Source organism: Perna viridis, chromosome 3 (genome assembly GCF_037379345.1).
Source record: "Perna viridis isolate PV_CMFRI_1.1 ecotype Kerala chromosome 3, ASM3737934v1, whole genome shotgun sequence".
Classification (NCBI taxonomy): domain Eukaryota; kingdom Metazoa; phylum Mollusca; class Bivalvia; order Mytilida; family Mytilidae; genus Perna; species Perna viridis.
In genome coordinates, this window is record NC_142447.1 from 58,472,055 (window position 1) to 58,490,799 (window position 18,745).

Here is an 18,745-nt window from a genome sequence, read left to right on the forward strand (position 1 = left end):
CACATGGTTATTTGCTGCAGGACTCATACAGGAACAATTATACGAACATTGACATCTGTCCATTAATCTCTGAGTAGTAGATTCTTAAAATTATTATTTCCAAAACAGCGAAAAAAAAATATAAAAAGGCAATTTCTCCAACTTCGCGAAACAGATTTACACGAAAGTTTGACCACAGATAGATCCCATCATGGTGAACACTTTAACACTGTCAGAATTAAGCTTAATTTAATGGTTGAAGAGATATATCAGAAAAAAACTGCCGTATGACTCCTATGTTCAATTTTTAATAACGACGGTCATGTTCTTCGACAGCTCAAAAATCCCCACACCAGTTCTGGGCAGAATACCATAAGAAACATCCATACCAAGTTATTTTAATTGGTTCAGTATTGTCATAGGAGAAGATTTTTGAAAGTACATAAAATGATAAAAAAAAATAGCGAAAGAACGTCAAAATGGCAACAACTCCAACATGGTCCATCAGATTTACAAGAAAATTTGATCACACATAGATCTTATCATGTTGAACACTTTTAACCCTATTTCAGAATTTAGCTTAACCAACCGGTTTAGGTAATATATGCAAAAAACTGCTATCTGCCCCCTGTGCTCTACTTAGTACGACGGACAAGTTTTTTTTAATAGCTCAAAAATTCCCACATCAGTTCTAGGCATAGTACCCTTAGAAACATTCATACCAAGAATGTTTCTAATTCGTTCGGTAGTGTTAGAGGAGAAGAGTTTTTAAATAAAAAATGTTAAAGAAGACGACGACGAGAGACGAAAAGTGATGGCAATGACTCAACTGTACCTTCGAGCAAGGTGAGCTAAAAAAATAAAAACCACGTCCAAACGAATTGTCAATTCTAATATGACGTGCTTCAAAGCTCTTTAGACAACAACCATGGTAAAAAAAGTGATAAACACATAACCAACATTTCGTGCAACTCTTAGACTGCGTCTGTTCAAAAATATGAAAAAAATCTAGTCCTATTAGAATCGAAACAAATCACGGGAACTCCATTTCATCATTATTATACCACGGGCTGGTCATTTGTGTCATTTAACCTCTCGCTATCAGTCGGGGTAAAACAATGCGTCATAAATGGTCAGCCCGTGGTAAAACAATGATAAAAATGGAGATCCCGAGTTCTATTTTTGTTTTTCAATCGTACAATTAAAAAAATGTTATATCGTACTAACAATTTTATCTACTAAGCATGAATAAGCTGTTGGCCGTAACGATTGAATTAAACTCAGTTACTGTTATAGGCCACCGTGGGGTTGTGACTAGAAACTGGGAAACATAATCCTACTAAATTGGATAGTGTTACATTAGTGACCTGTCAGCAAGAAATAAAAAAAAAATAGACATACAATATTGATATATTTAACTAATTAGTTAATTTCTAGTATACTCAAATGGGTATTTGTTGCAATGCTAATGGTTACAGAAAACCTTGTGGTCGATAATAAGAATGAAGCCACTTCCAAACAATAAACTTAGAATAGACGCGTACAACAACTTGCTCAAAATAGCACTCCGCTTAATTTTAGAAACAGCTTACTTCCTCTGTGCATAATCCCAGTAATTCAGTTACTGTGGATATCAACTACTGCTGCCGCAGATAAAAAAAGAGAAAAATAACAGTGTGGGATTAGTGTTATATTCTAGTTAAAATTTAGACTGACCTGCAACTTGGTTCCTTGGGGCGTTCCTCATTTTAATAGCGTTAAAGTAAACATTTTTATAATACGAAACTCAAACGCAAAGCGTTATTCAAATATAGTTCTTAATATTCAGTATATTCGATGCTATTCATGTAGATGATATTCAACGAATAAATTGGTGAATTATTGTTAACGATTGCATTTTTATGTATTTATTTAATATCGTGGCTTATTGACAAAGAAGTCACCTCTGGGTGGTCTAGAAGGAGTTACAACATTGAGGGAGAACCTGTCAGACTCGTCTACTAAATAACTTCTGTTTTTTACATAGGGATCGTCGTGGCGACCATAATCATGTCCAAGATCGTTACTTCTTTTTACATAAGGATCCCGGTAGGGTTGATCACGTCCTACCACATTGTTCTTTTTCTTGTCTACTCCATGTTTTGTGTAAAATGTCTGTTTTTCACGTCGTTGTTTGGACATTTCTGCTGATGGACTAACTTGGAGTTTTTCGTACGGGTATTCTTTAATATCTGGTACTAGACAGAGTGTGGCTATAAGAGCAAGAGCTGAAGCAATCATTGAAAGTCCTGCTGACCAAGCCATGAAGTAAGGATGGTCTATCTGAAGAATCCATAAAATAATACCTCCCCCTGAACATCCAACTGAAAATAAATAGTGATCCACCAAGAAAAGCACACAGGAACAAATAAATAGATGCGAGCGAAAAATCTCTTCATTTTTTAAAGTAACCCATTTTGGATTCAGTGTCCAAAAAGTTTTTCGATTTGTCATTCCAATTAGACATTGATTTCTTTCAGTAATTTGTTACTTTCGAAAATTTAGTATGTACCGAGTACGTAAAATTGTTTCATTTCAAATGCTTAAAATATGATAAGTTTGCTGGTTTTATTTGCCTAATCGTCACAACAAAGGTATCATTTAGAAAGGCTTCTTACCTGCTAAAAATAAAAAAATCATGATAGACACCGCAACGGCCTTTGTTCTACTTCTTTCAGCCATAACATAAAAACTGTACATAATTGTGGAGATCAAAAGTAACCCTCCAACTGCTCCCTCTAATCCTAGAGTCAATGTGAAAGACACTGAAAAAACAAAATTTATGTAGGAAACATATTCATAATATAAATTATCAAGGACTGGAGAAATGTGTCAATCAATGAGGAATTTACGACGGAGAGGGGTTATGGGACCGATTGTCTTTGGGAAACACCCCCAATCTCCAAAACCGTGGTACCACGGCTCTGTCAATTAAAACAAATTCGAACTACATTTTAAATCACTTGAGTCAGCAACCGTTTGCGAAATACACTTTCGGATTTTTAACTTTAGATGCTAACTATTTTTAGTACCGGATGTTAGCATCTTTAATTTTCAACAAACTATCAAAAACTTGCAAGCACTCCATATGAAAATGTAAATTATAATGTCCCGGAAGTCGGCCTCAAATCGTAGAGAGGCGTTTTCATGTCACCTGCATATTGCTGCGACAAGTTTCAGGTATCCAGATGAAGTTAGCAAGTGCCAGAAATCGATAATCATTAGCGAATTAAAGACTTAAGTAATTCTTTGCAACCGTTAATACCTTAAAAAAGAGTAATTAAGGAAACTAAGGTTCTAGCGGTAATTAAAAGAATGTAATCCAGGGAAAAATACCAGACATGGAAAACAGACATACACAACAAAGAACATAAAGTAACTAAAATAATACACACAAAGTAACAAAAGCAAATGAGCAAATCGGACTCAACTAAAACCTGGGAGCATGGCCCAGGTGCACCGGTAGGGTAAGCGTCCTCTGCTCTTCTAGAAACACCCACCGAATTGCTCATAAAAAGTCAAGTCCAGGGTAAACGAAAAAGAAAAGGAAAACTATGACACGTTGAACAAATCAGTTTTCATTGCGCCGATGGATACACCGTAACGATCCACGAGTTCATGATGGCGACCATAAAACTTCTGTAGTGATGACTTCAATCTTCTAGCTGTGATCGAGTGCTTTTGCATATAATATATTAAATTGTTTTTATTGTTAATAATTGTTTTAATTGCTTCAGGGCTATAGAAAATTCTTCATTAAAGTTATTAAATGTACTCGAGTTTACCTTTCTTTATATTCTAATTGTTCACTGGTCGATGACTACTAACGGTACCTTACATTGTCTACGCTCTATTGATTCTTATGGTGTTCAATGTTCACTGAAGTGTTTCAGGTGTCTTGTATTCTGATTGGCTTAAAGAGCCATGCCCCCCCCCCCAGTTTAGAGAGAGAGCCTTGAACAACATGAACAATAATGAATGTTTGATATAATCTCAGAGAATGCAAAAAGATGAAATATCGTATATTTCGTTAGTAATTCAGCTGCCCACATATGTTAGTAGTGCTGTCTATGAAGCATTGATTCTACTACAATGCATGGAACTACATTCTAGGAAGATTTTGAAGACCTCGCTGACCATGATTTGCTGTGCATCTAGTTTCGCTTTACTGTAGTTGATAATAGTGTCAGTTGATTGAGATGATGTTGATCACTGGGCGTAAAAGTACTGTCGATATATTTTGAGTAACTCCCTTCCACAAATTGGGTTATACTATTTGGTTCTTCAAAAATAAAGAACCCTAGAATGGAAGGACTTGTTATTCAATGCAGGCCCAGAAAACGCCATTTACATAGCAACATAACCCCGTTCCAGAAGCCTACTTGTTAGAAGTCTAGCGCGATACAAAAAGTCTGCGTAGTTTCGGTAAACTCTGGTACACCGTATGAGTTGTGATATGAACTCACTACGCAGGTGCTGACGGAATGTTGCCACAGATGAAAGGAAAGTTGACAATTCTGAATGAAAAGTCATCACTTTTGTCGTGAGGTTTGGTCAGTAGTTTTCCCTTACCATCGATTTCTAAGTGTAGGTCAAGATATGAAGCTGACTTCACAGTGTTTGTAGCATCATTTATCTCAAGTTCTTTGGGGTAGATGCGATGTATCAAATCCCCGAAATTAGGATTGTTTAAAGATAATACGTCATCTATATAGCGGAAACTGAGATTAAATGATCTAGCTAAACGATATACTTCGATCGTATCAGATCAGCTATAAAGTTAGCCAAATAAAAGTGAAGGAATAGGTCAGCAAGTAGAGGAGCACAATTCGTTCCCATTGGAATGCCGACCGTTTGTTGAAAAACGTGTCCATAACACTGGACAAATATGTTGTCGATAAAAAATTCCAGCATTTTGTAAACATCTTCTTCTGTATATTTGGAAGGTGATTTGGAATTTTTCTTACAAAGTACGAGGAATCGCTACCAAGAACGATATAGTTGTATCTAGGTGTACCATCTTTTTTTGGAAAGAACAACGATGTATAATAATGTTTTAAGTCGGGATTTAACTGAGTACGGGGAATAGAAGCCTACAGTGTTGAAAAATCATAGGTTTTAATGCTATTATATTCAGATTATAGTCTTGAACTGATGGTCTTCAGAAGATCTTTCGAATTTTTCAGGATCCACATTGAATTAATGCTACTACGGGAGTAACAAGTGTTGTGGTAGGACTGCAGACCCTCTTTGACAGCTGTTAGTATAGAATTTAAAAGTTTTGAAAGAGGTTTGGTGGTACATTTTGCAGATCCAGCTATGTAACGTTGTTTGTATGGATTCTTGTGGAATTTAAGAATCCAGTACGCATTGCTATTATTTTCTAAGTCTACCTCTGATAATAAACATTGGATATAAAATGTTTTGCAGACAAAAACAATGTTGTTTTGGGCTTTGTCTGCTAGTGCGACAACATATTTGTCATGTATAGTAGACAATGGTTTTGCTACATCGGGGTCTTTGAAAGCTGATGTAGCACTGGCACTCATTGACATATAAAAAACTTTCATTCGTTTCAAAATTAAAGACCTCACGGCTTTTAACCATTCTGACAGAGAATCAATGTCTTCTTGTTCTCGTTTTATCTATTGTCTTACATAGTCCTCCATGGCATCCATAAGAACTTCAAAGTTATAATTCAAATTTATGGAGCGTGGTTCACGGTACTTGGGACATTTAGAAAGGGTATTACGCAGAGATTTGTTTTGGATGATGGTTAAATCTCCCGTAACGACGTGACCGGAAGGACCATATTTGAATGGAGAGTTTTTGCAGGAACAGTCAGGTGGTTTAGCCTTGAAGTCCTCAATCTCGAATATCTGCAATTGAAAATTTTGGATGCAATGGGTGAAGTATAGGAATCTGAAATAATCGGTATTGATTTGTCTTTGAAATATGGGAGAATTTTGTTGGTAATATTTTTGTGATGGGGGATGTTAGCCAAATTAATTGCATCTATACCTTTGTTGACAAACGGTAGTGGAAGAAACGACCGTTCTTCTTCATCTTGACTTTTCACACAAACTGATTTAAAGAGTCTGTGGAAACCAATATCCAAAATGATGGCAACAAGTCTGTGTAATGATGAAGTGGGGTCAGAAACAGGAGTGTCAAGACTTGTTTGTAAAGGGAGTGTAGTAGAGTGAGAGGTATAGAATAGAGTTTGGTTCGAATGTGATGAAGTCCAGGAGGTTTTTGTATGAAAGGAAGGAGACCATCTATTGAGACATCATGTAACTTAGGTGACGTATAGTGGCGATGGCCATGACTCCTTTCCCGTCTTGGAATTTTGTCAAATAAATTCATCACATTTATGTTATTTTTATATTGGCTTGAAAGATATTGTCATTGCATCCGTAAGGTATTGCAGTACCCAGTCTGCGTATCCAGTGCTCCTCTCTTTCCCTACGATAATTTTTACTTAGAACGGGACTGTTCGTTGGATGGTAATTTTTTTTCTAAAATTCTAACTTTCATAGGGAGGATTGGATGATCTTTTTGATTAAAATATTGATAAACTATCGGGAATTTGGTGGTATTAACTCCCGAACGTTGACCGCACATTCGTTTGTTTATTCGTTCTTGTGTTTCTCCGACATATACTAGATCACATAAGTTGCATTCTAATCCGTATATTAGGATTTTTGATTTGTAACTTAAGTCATCGTGACTTCTTGTATAAAAGGTTTTGTTCGTATGGGAACTAGAGAAGTAAGAGTCGGTTATAAGAATGTTGCATGTTTTGCAATGTTTAATACTACATTTTGATATAATACAATGTTATTCGTCATCGTTGTAGTCAAATATATAATTTAAAGTGATGGAACATGGTTTGATTATTTTGAAATAGTCGGAATTTTTGTACTGGAATAGATGGTCTGCAGACTGAACGTGCGATTGGGTACTTTTTGTTGGAATAGTCGTGGCACTATCTATACCAGATGTGATCGAGATAGGATTCCCATCTGGGGACACCACAGTATCGAGTAAAAGGTATCAGTAAAAATATCATCAGTTGAAGTAAGCATAATAATATTTCTTAATTGTATATTAATGTCGTTCTTATCGGACCACTATATGGCGTCTTGTGTTAAGGGAGCAACCATTTTTTTTTAATTTGAGAAAAAAGGCAGGATGGTAGCATATGGTAAAAAACGATCCAGGATGACCAATCGGGTGAAAGAGTAATCAAGGGAACCAAAAGGTTACAGCGGTAATAAAAAGAATGTAATCCAGGGACAAAGACCAGACATGGAAAATAGAGATACACAACAAAGAACATAAAATAACTAAAATCATACATACAAAGTAACAAAAGTAAAAAAAAGGCAGGATTCATCTGTTTCAAACTGAGGATATATTTTTTTTTATAAACACTTTAATTTGTCATATTTGTATATATCATGAAAAAAAAACAATCCATAAAAATCAAATGGTTGTTCCCTAAGTGCCTTTGGTGAAACAAACCGCCATATTAACGGTTTCCTCAAGTCATAAAAAAAATTGACGAAAATAGACTGAAACTGTTTGTTTGTTTGTTTGTTGGGGTTTAACGTCCGAGCAGCAGTATTTCAGCTATATTCAGACGATGAACATGAAATTGATGATAAAATGAACATGAAATGATGATGAAATGAAAAAGGGATGGGACACAAGGACAATGGGGTCGATAAATTTTGATTGCCACTGGAAATAGGGAGAGGTGGGTAGGGTCGGGCAATTTAGCCTCCTGTGGCGGAGCCCTATGGTTCCTACTCCGGGAGAATACCACAGTAGGGTTCTTTAACGTGCGAGGAACGTGGCATCTTTCCCAACACGGTGCACCACTATGGTTTGCGGTCAGGTTTTCCGTATTATAGCCTGACAACCCCAGCATGTAACACGCCAGGGGTACCCCATTCCACCACCTGGGGCACACATCCCAGTTGCTCTGTGTGCAGAGCGCCCTAGCCCCCGGCTAGGGTTCTGAGCACTGTTTAGTCGCCTTATACGACAAGCTGAGCGCTGCAGCAGGCCTATTCTTTTAACACCCGGACCTGCACGGGGCGACTGAAACTGTAAAGTGGAACCAACCTCTCCTTGATTACTATTTTAGACAATATCTTTGAAAAGTTAGTGTTGAAATACAAAACTTAATACAGAGAAAAATTTAATGCTTACATATAATATAGAGAACCCAGTGTCAATCTATCGCATGATGCAGAGTTGATTAAACTCACGTGATTTATAGGAGGATGGTGTCGACTGTCTTAAGCACGTAATGCCACTAGAACAGTTTGTAAACCATAATAGCCCAACACGGACATCGACACTGTCCTTTACTGTATTCCAGTTCATCCAATTGTTTGTGAAATATCCGGCTGTCTGTGAACCAAGTGCCAATATACAACAAATCAAACCGATTTTTGACCATCCAGATGCTTCACCGCAACACCCCATGTTTTACAGAATAATATGGTACCAAAATCCGAAATAAATTTAATTGATATAATGGTATTGGAGCGATAAACAATACACTTTTTCAAGTGGAAACAATGAATGCAAAACAATGTAATAATTTTAATCCCTATTCATTAAGAATGTTATAAAACAAGAATTTGTTATAAGACAAGAATTTGTTATGGCTTGTTGAATTTCATTTAAAAAAGGTAAAATGGTTTTAAATACAAAAGAATCTTATCAGATTTAAAATGAACATCTGTCACTTACAACACTGGTGTTAATTGTTTCTATTGTTTCATTGAGGGAAACGTAGCTCAATTCAAACAGAAACAATCCATAGTTACGCCATATCATTACCAGAGTAGGGCATGACATTTTATATAGGATTACATTTAAAGTGCGATTTATGATTTTTTCTTAGACGGACTTATCAATGGCGTGTTGTGGGGATGCATCGACGTGGGCAAAAATAGGATTTCTGTGTATGCTTACTTCCTTTGGTCTACAATCAGCAGCATTTCTGACGAATTATTGGATGGTATATAAAACTGTTCTGAGTTCGACTGATATCCATGTTGGTTTGTTTTGGTTGACTAACTGTTCTTCTGCGTGTTACACAGCTACAACTCCTGGAACTTTCAGTGATCATTGTAAGTTGGACACCAGTTCGTGTCATTTTCACACTGTCAATCATATAATTCCACAATGTAATACTAGAGTCAAGTAAAAAAAGAAATTGAACTCAACTATAATAAAATTGGGATCACAGACCCTTTGTACGGATACGCGTGTCCCGCCTTTCCTTATCTTTTGTAAAATTACTAGTTCCATTCATATGAAATTTGAAATACTTGACATTTTCTATCTTTTTTTCGAATAGAAATAAATTCATGTTTTTTAAAAGATTTTAATTTTAGTAGAGTCTGAGTTGCTCATTCAATATTATTTATTTTATGTTCTTTGTTGTGTGTGTCTGATTCTCTGTCTGGTCTTTGTCCCCGGATTGAGTTCATTTGATTTCCGCCAGAATCTTGGTTCTATTGATTACTCTTTAATTATTAATATAATACTAATGTCGAAATTGTGGTTGCTTATTTAAGTACAGAAGCAGAACATTTTTCGCGAAGAATTTTGCTTTGATTAGTTTTAAACACTTTTTAATTATATTTATTTATAGTATTTTTCAAGTTGACTATGATATTAGAAGCAGTTACTGTTGGTCTATTCTTCATCATTGGTGTGATATACTCTTTCTACGTTTTGGCAGACCGCAGCAGAACAAGAGCGACAGCAATATCAATCATAATTCTTTTGTCATTAACAGGTATACACAACACGGTTAAATACTACATGTAGTATAAGAGACAAGAATAATTATATGTATCAGACATATGCTACATATCGTTATTAAACCAGACTGTTAGGTAAAATTTGTATGTTGTAGCCTAATACTAAACTTATACTACACGAAAAAGAGCAATATAAAACTAATAATTGTACAAACACAAACCAACAGGTCCAATGCGAGATAAGGTCAGGCCCAATACGGCCATACCCAATATGACGACTTCTGCTCAAGCTTTTTAACTACAAAATATGTATTTTTCAGTTTTGAATGATTTGTATCCTGAAAGAAGGGAACGTTTTATCATATTGGCGTCATTTATTATGTCCTCGAAGAAGCTGTATTACCATTTTCGAACATAAGACGAGGCCATTATGACAAACTTCATTCTAAAACCCTATATCATTATAGAAATTCAAGTTTTTTTTTCAGAATTGTTTCCTATAAGTGGAATCGTACTGTGGATACTTCAAGTCGAAAAGCCATACTTTCTTGCGTGGTCAGCTGGAATGTCACTTATAGCCACAGGGTTCGCATTTTTTTCTATGTTGTGTCTAATACCAGATCTCAAAGAATATCCATTTTATCAAAAGATGATTGTAAATCCGGCAGACAAACATTTTTACGACATGCAATTCAACAAATACGAAAACACACAGAAGAAAAACCCAACCGAAAAAGTTGATTTAAAAGACCACAAACGAAAGAAACATTTGAAAGACCCTTATTCCATGAAGGATTCATATATGGATGATGATATTGATAGACAAATATTTATGATGACACCATCGAAACCACCACGGTATGATACCTTGCCATATAATGTTAAATTCTGAACTATGGTGTACTAATTTTCTTCCTTAATTTGAAAATGTTGTATTTATCGTTGAATTTGTGAAAAATAAAGATTTCATGCTAGAAAAAAATCCCATCCCTATTTTAAGGAATGTCCCAACCGGCCCTCTGGATCCGTCATTTGGTTCTGTTCTGTCATTTTTCTTCAAAATACCCTTCATGTTCATCGCCTGAATATAGCTGAAATATTGCTGCTCGGGCGTTAAACCCCAACAAACAAACAAAACAAACAAACGCTTCTAAGATCCAAAGAGATAAATTTAAAAGTAGAACAGATGGAGAAAAGTAAATGTTTCAATGACTTAGATTATATACTTCATACGGGGCGCCGAATGGGATTCTTGTGGTTTTGTACTCAAAATTCAATTTTGTACAGACAAAAGTGAATTTTGTTCAACCAAAATGAATTCAGATTAACAAAGTTTATAAAATACTACAAATTTTCAGTTTTGTGTCACAAAAGTCATTTCTGTGGAACAAAGTTCTTTTTTTTTTTTGTAAGATAAAATTCAATTTGTGTCACAAAAATCAACTTTGTGAGACAAAAGTCTGTTTTGTGTCTCAAAAATCAATTTTCTGAGGCAAAATTCTGTGTCACAAAAGTCAATTTTGTATGCAAATTAGTTTTTTACAGAATTCTTTGAATATGCAAATGAATTCTCTCATCACGATTTTGTAAGGTTTTTCATTGGATGTAGTAACCGCAGGTTTCCCATTACTTCCAGCAACGTAGGACGATTAAGGCCGTTTTAAGTTAAATTTTAAAAAAGCTTTTAAGTTGTTTCTACAATAAAACTGTTTTGAAATGACTAAAACTGCTATTATACGTTTTCTATGAGATTTTTTTAATAAAACAGGTTTTAAAATTGATGGATTATTATATGATGCCTTTATGTGTAATAAACAACTACATCTGTCTAATGTTAGTACATGGTTTTCCAGTTTAGACTTTATACAAAAGAAAGTCATCTACTTAACTTTAATAAAAATAAAAACAAAACAAAAACATGGCACTTAATGTAAGATTGTGAAAGATAAATTGTGTGACAGTTTTTTTTAAATATTGGAGTCATCTCAAGTATCAAACAACGAACACTGACAAAGGCAAACTTGACACCTATTTTTCATTTACAGATTGTTTTGAAAAAGAAAAAATATTTAGATATCACTCAGTCATTATGTTAATTAAGGATCGATGCTCATTCATTAAGAATTGAAACTGCTAGATATTCAAAAACTCGTATTGCATCCAAGTGTTACTGTTTATACTGTACAAATAATAAAGTTGAGGATGAGCGTCATTTCTTAATCAAATGCCCCCTCTATAATAATTAGGGATTAGCTCTTGTATCGCGCTAGAATTCTAACAAAGAGGATTCTGGAACAGGGTTATGTTGCTACAAGATTGAAGTCATCACTAAAAAAGTTTTATGGTCGTCATCATGAACTCGTGGATCGTTACGGTGTATCCATCTGCGCCATGAAAACTGATTTGCTTAACGTGTCATAGTTTTCCTTTCCTCTTTTGTCTACCACGGACTTGACTTTTTTACAACTCGATGGGTGTTTCTAGAAAGCAGAGGACGCTTACTTTACCGGTGCACCTGGTCATGCTCCCAGTTTTTAGTTGAGTTCGAGTTGCTCATTTGCTTTTGTTACTTTGTATGTATGATTTTAGTTACTTTCTGTTCTTTGTTGTGTATGCCTGTTTTCCATGTCTGGTCTTTGTCCCTGGATTACATTCTTTTTGTGGACAAACTGATTTTTTTATTCGTTTAATAATTATGTTTTTCATTATATTTCATTTCTTTAAATTTGATTTGTTCTCTACAGTGGTCTGAGTTACTATACGCTTCATTGCATTTTGCATTTACTTCACATTGTGCCTAAAATCTGCTCACTGACTGTTACTGGTTACATTATACTTAGGGGTTGGATGTCCTAAATTTTCCACTCGTGAGTAGTATTTTATTTTGGTATAAGAGTAATCAAGGGAACCAAGGTTACAGCGGTAATCAAAAGAATGTAAATGTAATCCAGGGACAAAGACTAGACATGGAAAACAGACATACACAATAAAGAACTTAAAGTAACTTAAATCATACATACAAAGTAACAAAAGTAAATGAGCAACTCGGACTCCACTAAAAACTGGGAGCATGGACCAGGTGCACGGGTAGGGTAAGCGTCCTCTGCTTTTCTAGAAACACCCGCCTAGTTGCTCATAAAAAGTCAAGTCCGGGGTAGACAAACGAGGAAAGGTACACTATGACCCGTTGAATAAATCAGTTTTCATGGTGCTGATGGATACATTATAACGATCCACGACTTCATGGTGACGACCATAAAACTTCTGTAGTGATGACTTCAATCTTGTAGCGACATAACCATGTTCTAGAAGCCTATTTGTTAGAGTTCTAGCGCGATACAAAAAGTCTGTAGTTTCGGCAAGCTCTGGCATAACGTATAAGTTGTGATATGAACACTCCATACGCAGGAGCCGAAGGGATGTTGCCACAGATGAAGGGAAAGTTGACAATTCTGAATGAAAAGTCATCATGTTTGTCGTAAAGTTTGGTCAATAGTTTTTTTTTACCATCGATTTCTAAGTGTAGGTCAAGATATGAGGCTGACTTCACAGTGTCTGTAGTATCCTTTATCTCAAGTTCCTTTAGGTAGATGCGATGTATCAATTCCCGAAATTAGGATTGTTTAAAGATAATACATCATCTATATAGCGGAAACTGAGATTGAAGGATCTAGCCAAACGATATTCTTTCTTTCTGATCAAATCAGCTATAAAGTCAGCCTCATAAGAGGGAAGAAATAGGTCAGAAAATAAAGGAGCACAATTTGTTTCCATTGGAATGTCGACCGTTTGTTGAAAAACACGTCCAGCACACTGGACAAATGTGTTGTCGATTAAAAATTCCAGCATTTTGTAAACTTCTTCCTCTGTATATTTGGAAGATGATTTGGAATTATTTCTTACAAAGTACGAGGAATCTCTACCAAGAACTATATATTTGCATCTAGGTGTACCATCTTTTTTGGAAAAACAACGATGTATAATGTTTTTAAGTCGGGATTTTAACTGAGTATGGGGAATAGAAGTATACAGTGCTGAAAAATCATAGGTTTTAATGTTATTATATTCAGATAATAGTCTTGAACTGATTGTCTCCAAAAGATCTTTCGAATTTTTCAGGATCCATATTGAATTAATACCACTACGGGAGTTTGTTGATTTGCAACTTAAGTCATCGTGACTTATTGTATGGAAGGTTTTGTTTGTAAGGGAACTAGAGAAGTAAGGGTCGGTTATAAGAATGTTGCATGTTTTGCAATTTTTAATACCACATTTATATACTCAGTTTTGTATAGTATTTCAGTGTGGAATTAGAAGGCCAAGATGTACATATTTGAAAGCAGTATAGCCAGCAGATAAGATCTTTTCAATGTCTTCTGAATCTGAATTAAAAGTAATTCCATATTCATGTTTCCTTTGGGCCATTAAATTGCTAACGAGCCCCACTTGGTCACATTTTGATTACTGCTATAATCTTGGTTCCCTTGATTACTCTTTCAGTATATTCCTACCACTTGTCAGAACCTTGATAACTTATATAAAAATTCTTTTTTTTTCTGCTATTAACACAAGAAAACTTGTCTATTATGGAGAAAATCGGTGAATTTATTAGTAGCTCTTTTGACCTAAGAACAGGCCCTGATACTGTTATCATTTGATATCAAAGTGTTTTGTTTTTTTGTTATGGCTCCGATTCTGACTGTTTGTGACATTATGATTCAGGAATACTACTGTGTATCGTGTTATTTAATTACATCAATCATTGTACTTGATTTATACGCTCTTAATGGGCCCTGTAATTTGGAAAAAAAAATCGTTTCTATTCTATATGTAAATTATATTTCTTTCTCTTATACTTAGTTTATTTCAGGTAAAAGGGTCATGCCCTTACATTTATAAAACAAAAGTTTAATGTTGCACTGATTGTCCAAACAGTAAGTAACACTTTAAATATGTTTCGTCCTATAATGATGTACAATGTTTGTTTTTAGCCACTTTATAATAAAATAAACAATAGTAAAGTGTCACAGTTAATGTGCTAATCGTGTCTACATATAAAAACGGGAGCTTCAGAATGATGAAGTATATAGTCACTAACGCTCCCAAGCACTGTTCTTCTAAGTTGTCCTAAACCACGGCATCCTGTCACAATCAGATCAACCCCCTTTTCTTGCGCAGCATGGACTATACCAGGCCCAGGTTCTCCAGATACTCTGACTAACTCTACATCATCCAACTATAAAAAGGAAATTTATTTCTAAATCTATATAGTTAAGCATATGTTGCAACAGTAACGTAAAATTCACTTGTTATTTATTTTGAGCAAGATCAAGAAGATTTAAGATAGAGTTTTCTCCCTTGGAGTTAGCTCTCGTTAAAACAATGACGTAAATTATTTTTTTCCAATCGGGACTACTCGGCCATTTCCGCTACACTAAAAAATAACTTTTCTTTTGTGTAACTAGAAAGGCGATTTTTTCTTCAAATCTACTATTGTATCAGCCTTTCCTCATAATCTCACCCCTAGTTGTTTACATTCTTTTGAATAATGTTCCAGTAACTCTTTTGATTTCTTGTCTTCTGCAGCGAACGCATGAGTGAGCGCATCTGGGTTTCCAGGAACCATTGCAACAGCTAGAAAAATATGTAAAACCTTTATATAAACATTTATCAACCCAATTATGATAGTATCTTAGACTAGTGGTTGTAGTTACAGCAGTGTTTTGTAATAATGAAATTCCACACTTTTAACTACCAACTACTTAGTTTCAGAGACTGTCCTACATGTAATAAGTATAAGGATAACGTAAATGGTCAAATTTTCCATGAAGATTGTATTGTAGCCCGTATGTTAATCAAAGACATGAGAATATAGCCATTTTTAATACTTTGAACATGAAAAATTGTGTAAGACACAGCCGAGCAAAAGCTAGGTAAATTCTGTATTTCTACAATCCTTACATCTGTTCAATGTTTTTACTTACAAAACCTACATAAGCAGTTGTCATCATTCCTACATGTATTATACTAACAACCATGCAGATATTACATGTTTTCTCCTTCCTGTAATACTTACAGCCATAAGTTAGATGTTTTCGATGGTCAACACTGTGTGTCAGGAAGACTTTGTCACCAGGTTTATATATATTGTTCTTATACCCTACAACCATATCATAAACAAATAGAACGTCACGAGTGAAAACAACCACTAAACTGCTAAAATGAATACAATTATAATGCAGTTCATACATCAGGAAAATAAAGCATAAATTATAGAGTTGTCTATTTTTGTCGGGCACATATGAATTTAGAGAATTCATTACACAGATGGATTTATTTCATTTTTATGTCTCACTCACACGTACATACATATAATGCAAATCAAATCCCAAAATCTGTCCATACGCAATGACGATTTCATGTGAAAGATTTAACTATTAAACGTTAATAATTCGTTTCCGATGATTCGCATTCGAATTCACACTGGAATGTACTCGTGTAAACGGAAAATATACCAAGTACGTGCTGTAGAATATTCACATAGTGTTACATCTGAATGTTTAGCAAATTCTGATTAAAATTTTATTCCCATTTGAAAGCACATGCAATATATACCAAGTGTAAACTATTTAATGCGGCTTTTGAATATGAGTGAGTTGAATCAGATTACCGCTCAAAAATATTACTAGTGTGCACAGGCACTTGGTTCCAGGATGTTTAAAATTTGTTGTTTTTTTCTCCAAATGTAAAAAATTCCTCGCTCTTAACCCATTCTGACGAAAATTTTGCCATTTTTTCGCAATTTTGACCCTATGTATTAATTTCGGGGGGGGAGGGTGAACAATTTTCGTTAGTGTGGTATATATATGACTTTCGGAGGAAGGTCAAAATTGCAAAAAAATGGCAAAATAACTGTATAAAAAGATCCTAATACGTTTGCCATCAGAATACCAACAGTTTCGTTATCAAAAATAAATTACATAAATTTTTATTCTCAATACTAGATAAAGCAAAGAGTCTAGCCGGCTAACTCTTTCGAAAAGCTATTACTTGGTATATGTAAGCGATGCAAACGATAATTCTTACATTTAAGTGCCAGTTCTGAATGTTTACTGCCATCTACTGCCAGTAGGCACCGTCTCTTTGGCGTGCTATCCATTTTACCGTTAACAACAATCTCAGATACAAGTGAATAAATACACACTACCTTGAACCCATAGATAAAATGTTATCAACTTGTAAATATGTCCTTTCCCATGTGTAGAAATATATTATGCACACTGTCATTTATTTTAAGGAAAATATACTTCAGTTGGATACAGTTTAACCAGGTGAGCGATTCAGCTCTCTAGAACCTTTGTATATGACGTTGAAAAACACACCTATCTCAACTATAAATGACCATTGTAAACAATCAAAACTGTGATTATGTGAAAGCTATATACTGTTGGAATCTGAACTAGTAATAAGTTCTGAATATTTGTCACAAATGGTACTTCTTATTTTTATAATCAATTAAACTTTCCAAAAACCCGTAAAAAACGTCAAAATTCCTTATGTCAGGTTTAACACAGAGTAGGTTCAAAAAAGCTAAAATAGTGAATTGCGTATTGCAGAGGGTATCAAATTTGCCAAATTTTGCATGGAAGAATAATTTCATATGTTCTTTTTGAGATAGTTAATTTTAGGCAAAAAAAATATTCAATGCAAAAATGAAAGTGTTGGTAAATGGTCAGATTTCTAAGCGTTCAGTAATCATATTCTGTTATTAATGTAAGAACTTATTTACACAATATTCTTTTCCGATTAATATTTCCTAAAAATGTACATACTTTCAGCAATTCTACGTCGGCATTTGATGAAATTTCCAGTACAAACAAAAAAGTTACATCTTTTTTGAAAACGTCTAGCGAAATGTCGGATGTCAATATTTTCCGGGTAATTCGTTGAGAAAATGTCATGCTCCAACGCAATTCTACAATCCATTGGCAATTTCTTCTATGAAATAATGATACTTTGTAATTGTACATACACTTAGGGATACACATATTTCATTTATTATGGTTTAAACCATTTAAAACGGATAAAATTTGACCAAAACAAATGTCTAGCGATTTGTCGAACTTTCACTTTTTGAACGATTGGAACGTTTTCCGTCGATCGGGTAATGTAGAAATAAAACGAAATCATGAATTTTCGCTTAAGATAACTTGAACTAGACACTTATACGCATCTCTGCAATTACAACATGCAACTGAAAGACACAAAAAATCGAAATCAAAGGGATATAAAAAGACCAAGAGTATCTGTATTTTGTGCTAATAACAAACGTAAGAATAAACCAAAAAAAGAATAAAACAAAGGGGGTTTTTAACTCCCTTGACTACCCTGTCGGGTCTCGCACGGACGGCCCAATTTGGTGGGCTTTAAATAATTTTGCTATTTATTTAAATTGTATTTTTAACCAAAAAAAGTTGTTTAAAAAGTATAGGAAAAAGGTAATATAAATTATGAATAGCTGAAATGTTAGATATTAAATAGTAAATAGTAATTTGAAAATGGACCATGTAAAGGAGGAAAATGCCAAGATGGATGGAGAAAAGCCAAGGATAACCAGTCGGACCCAGAAGGCAGGGGAGACCTGTGTGATTTAGATTGCCAAAAAGTGTATGCGTTTTAGAGTCAAATGGGTGTGGTTTAGTGAATATCCAAAGGTGAAAGTGCAAATTTAATAATTGATAATGTTGGAGTTTCAGTTACCAAAGGTGTATGCGTTTTTAGGATGCCGAAAAATTTATGCCGAGCCAAAAAGTGTATGTAAATTTAGACTGCCTTGTCTAGCCGGGCGTTGTTCCCGGATTTTACCGTGCTAGCACACGACGTTAGTACGCAGTTTTATTAACGCCACACGAGACTGTTCCAGCTCATGCTTCTGG

General features: G+C 34.8%; 3 protein-coding genes across 3 annotated transcripts; 1 reads left to right on the top strand and 2 right to left on the bottom strand.

The window, feature by feature from the left end:
• Window positions 1-1,870: 1,870 nt before the first annotated feature.
• Window positions 1,871-8,618, bottom strand: LOC148623101 (uncharacterized). The gene is made up of 3 exons (XM_088573633.1): window positions 8,298-8,618; window positions 2,637-2,783; window positions 1,871-2,342 (listed from the first exon to the last, which is right to left on the bottom strand). Exons 1-3 carry the CDS (start codon window positions 8,515-8,517, stop codon window positions 1,891-1,893), a joined length of 819 nt encoding a protein of 272 aa, XP_088429759.1. The 5' UTR covers window positions 8,518-8,618; the 3' UTR covers window positions 1,871-1,890.
• A 256-nt stretch (window positions 8,619-8,874) lies between these two features.
• Window positions 8,875-11,587, top strand: LOC148623102 (uncharacterized). Its single transcript, XM_088573634.1, has 3 exons — window positions 8,875-9,170; window positions 9,698-9,844; window positions 10,298-11,587. The coding sequence occupies exons 1-3, from the start codon at window positions 8,954-8,956 to the stop codon at window positions 10,699-10,701; spliced, it is 768 nt and encodes a 255-aa protein (XP_088429760.1). The 5' UTR covers window positions 8,875-8,953; the 3' UTR covers window positions 10,702-11,587.
• A 2,976-nt stretch (window positions 11,588-14,563) lies between these two features.
• Window positions 14,564-17,082, bottom strand: LOC148623103 (uncharacterized). Its single transcript, XM_088573635.1, has 4 exons — window positions 16,896-17,082; window positions 15,886-15,969; window positions 15,331-15,443; window positions 14,564-15,045 (listed from the first exon to the last, which is right to left on the bottom strand). Exons 1-4 carry the CDS (start codon window positions 16,966-16,968, stop codon window positions 14,848-14,850), a joined length of 468 nt encoding a protein of 155 aa, XP_088429761.1. The 5' UTR covers window positions 16,969-17,082; the 3' UTR covers window positions 14,564-14,847.
• Between the last annotated feature and the right edge of the window lie 1,663 nt (window positions 17,083-18,745).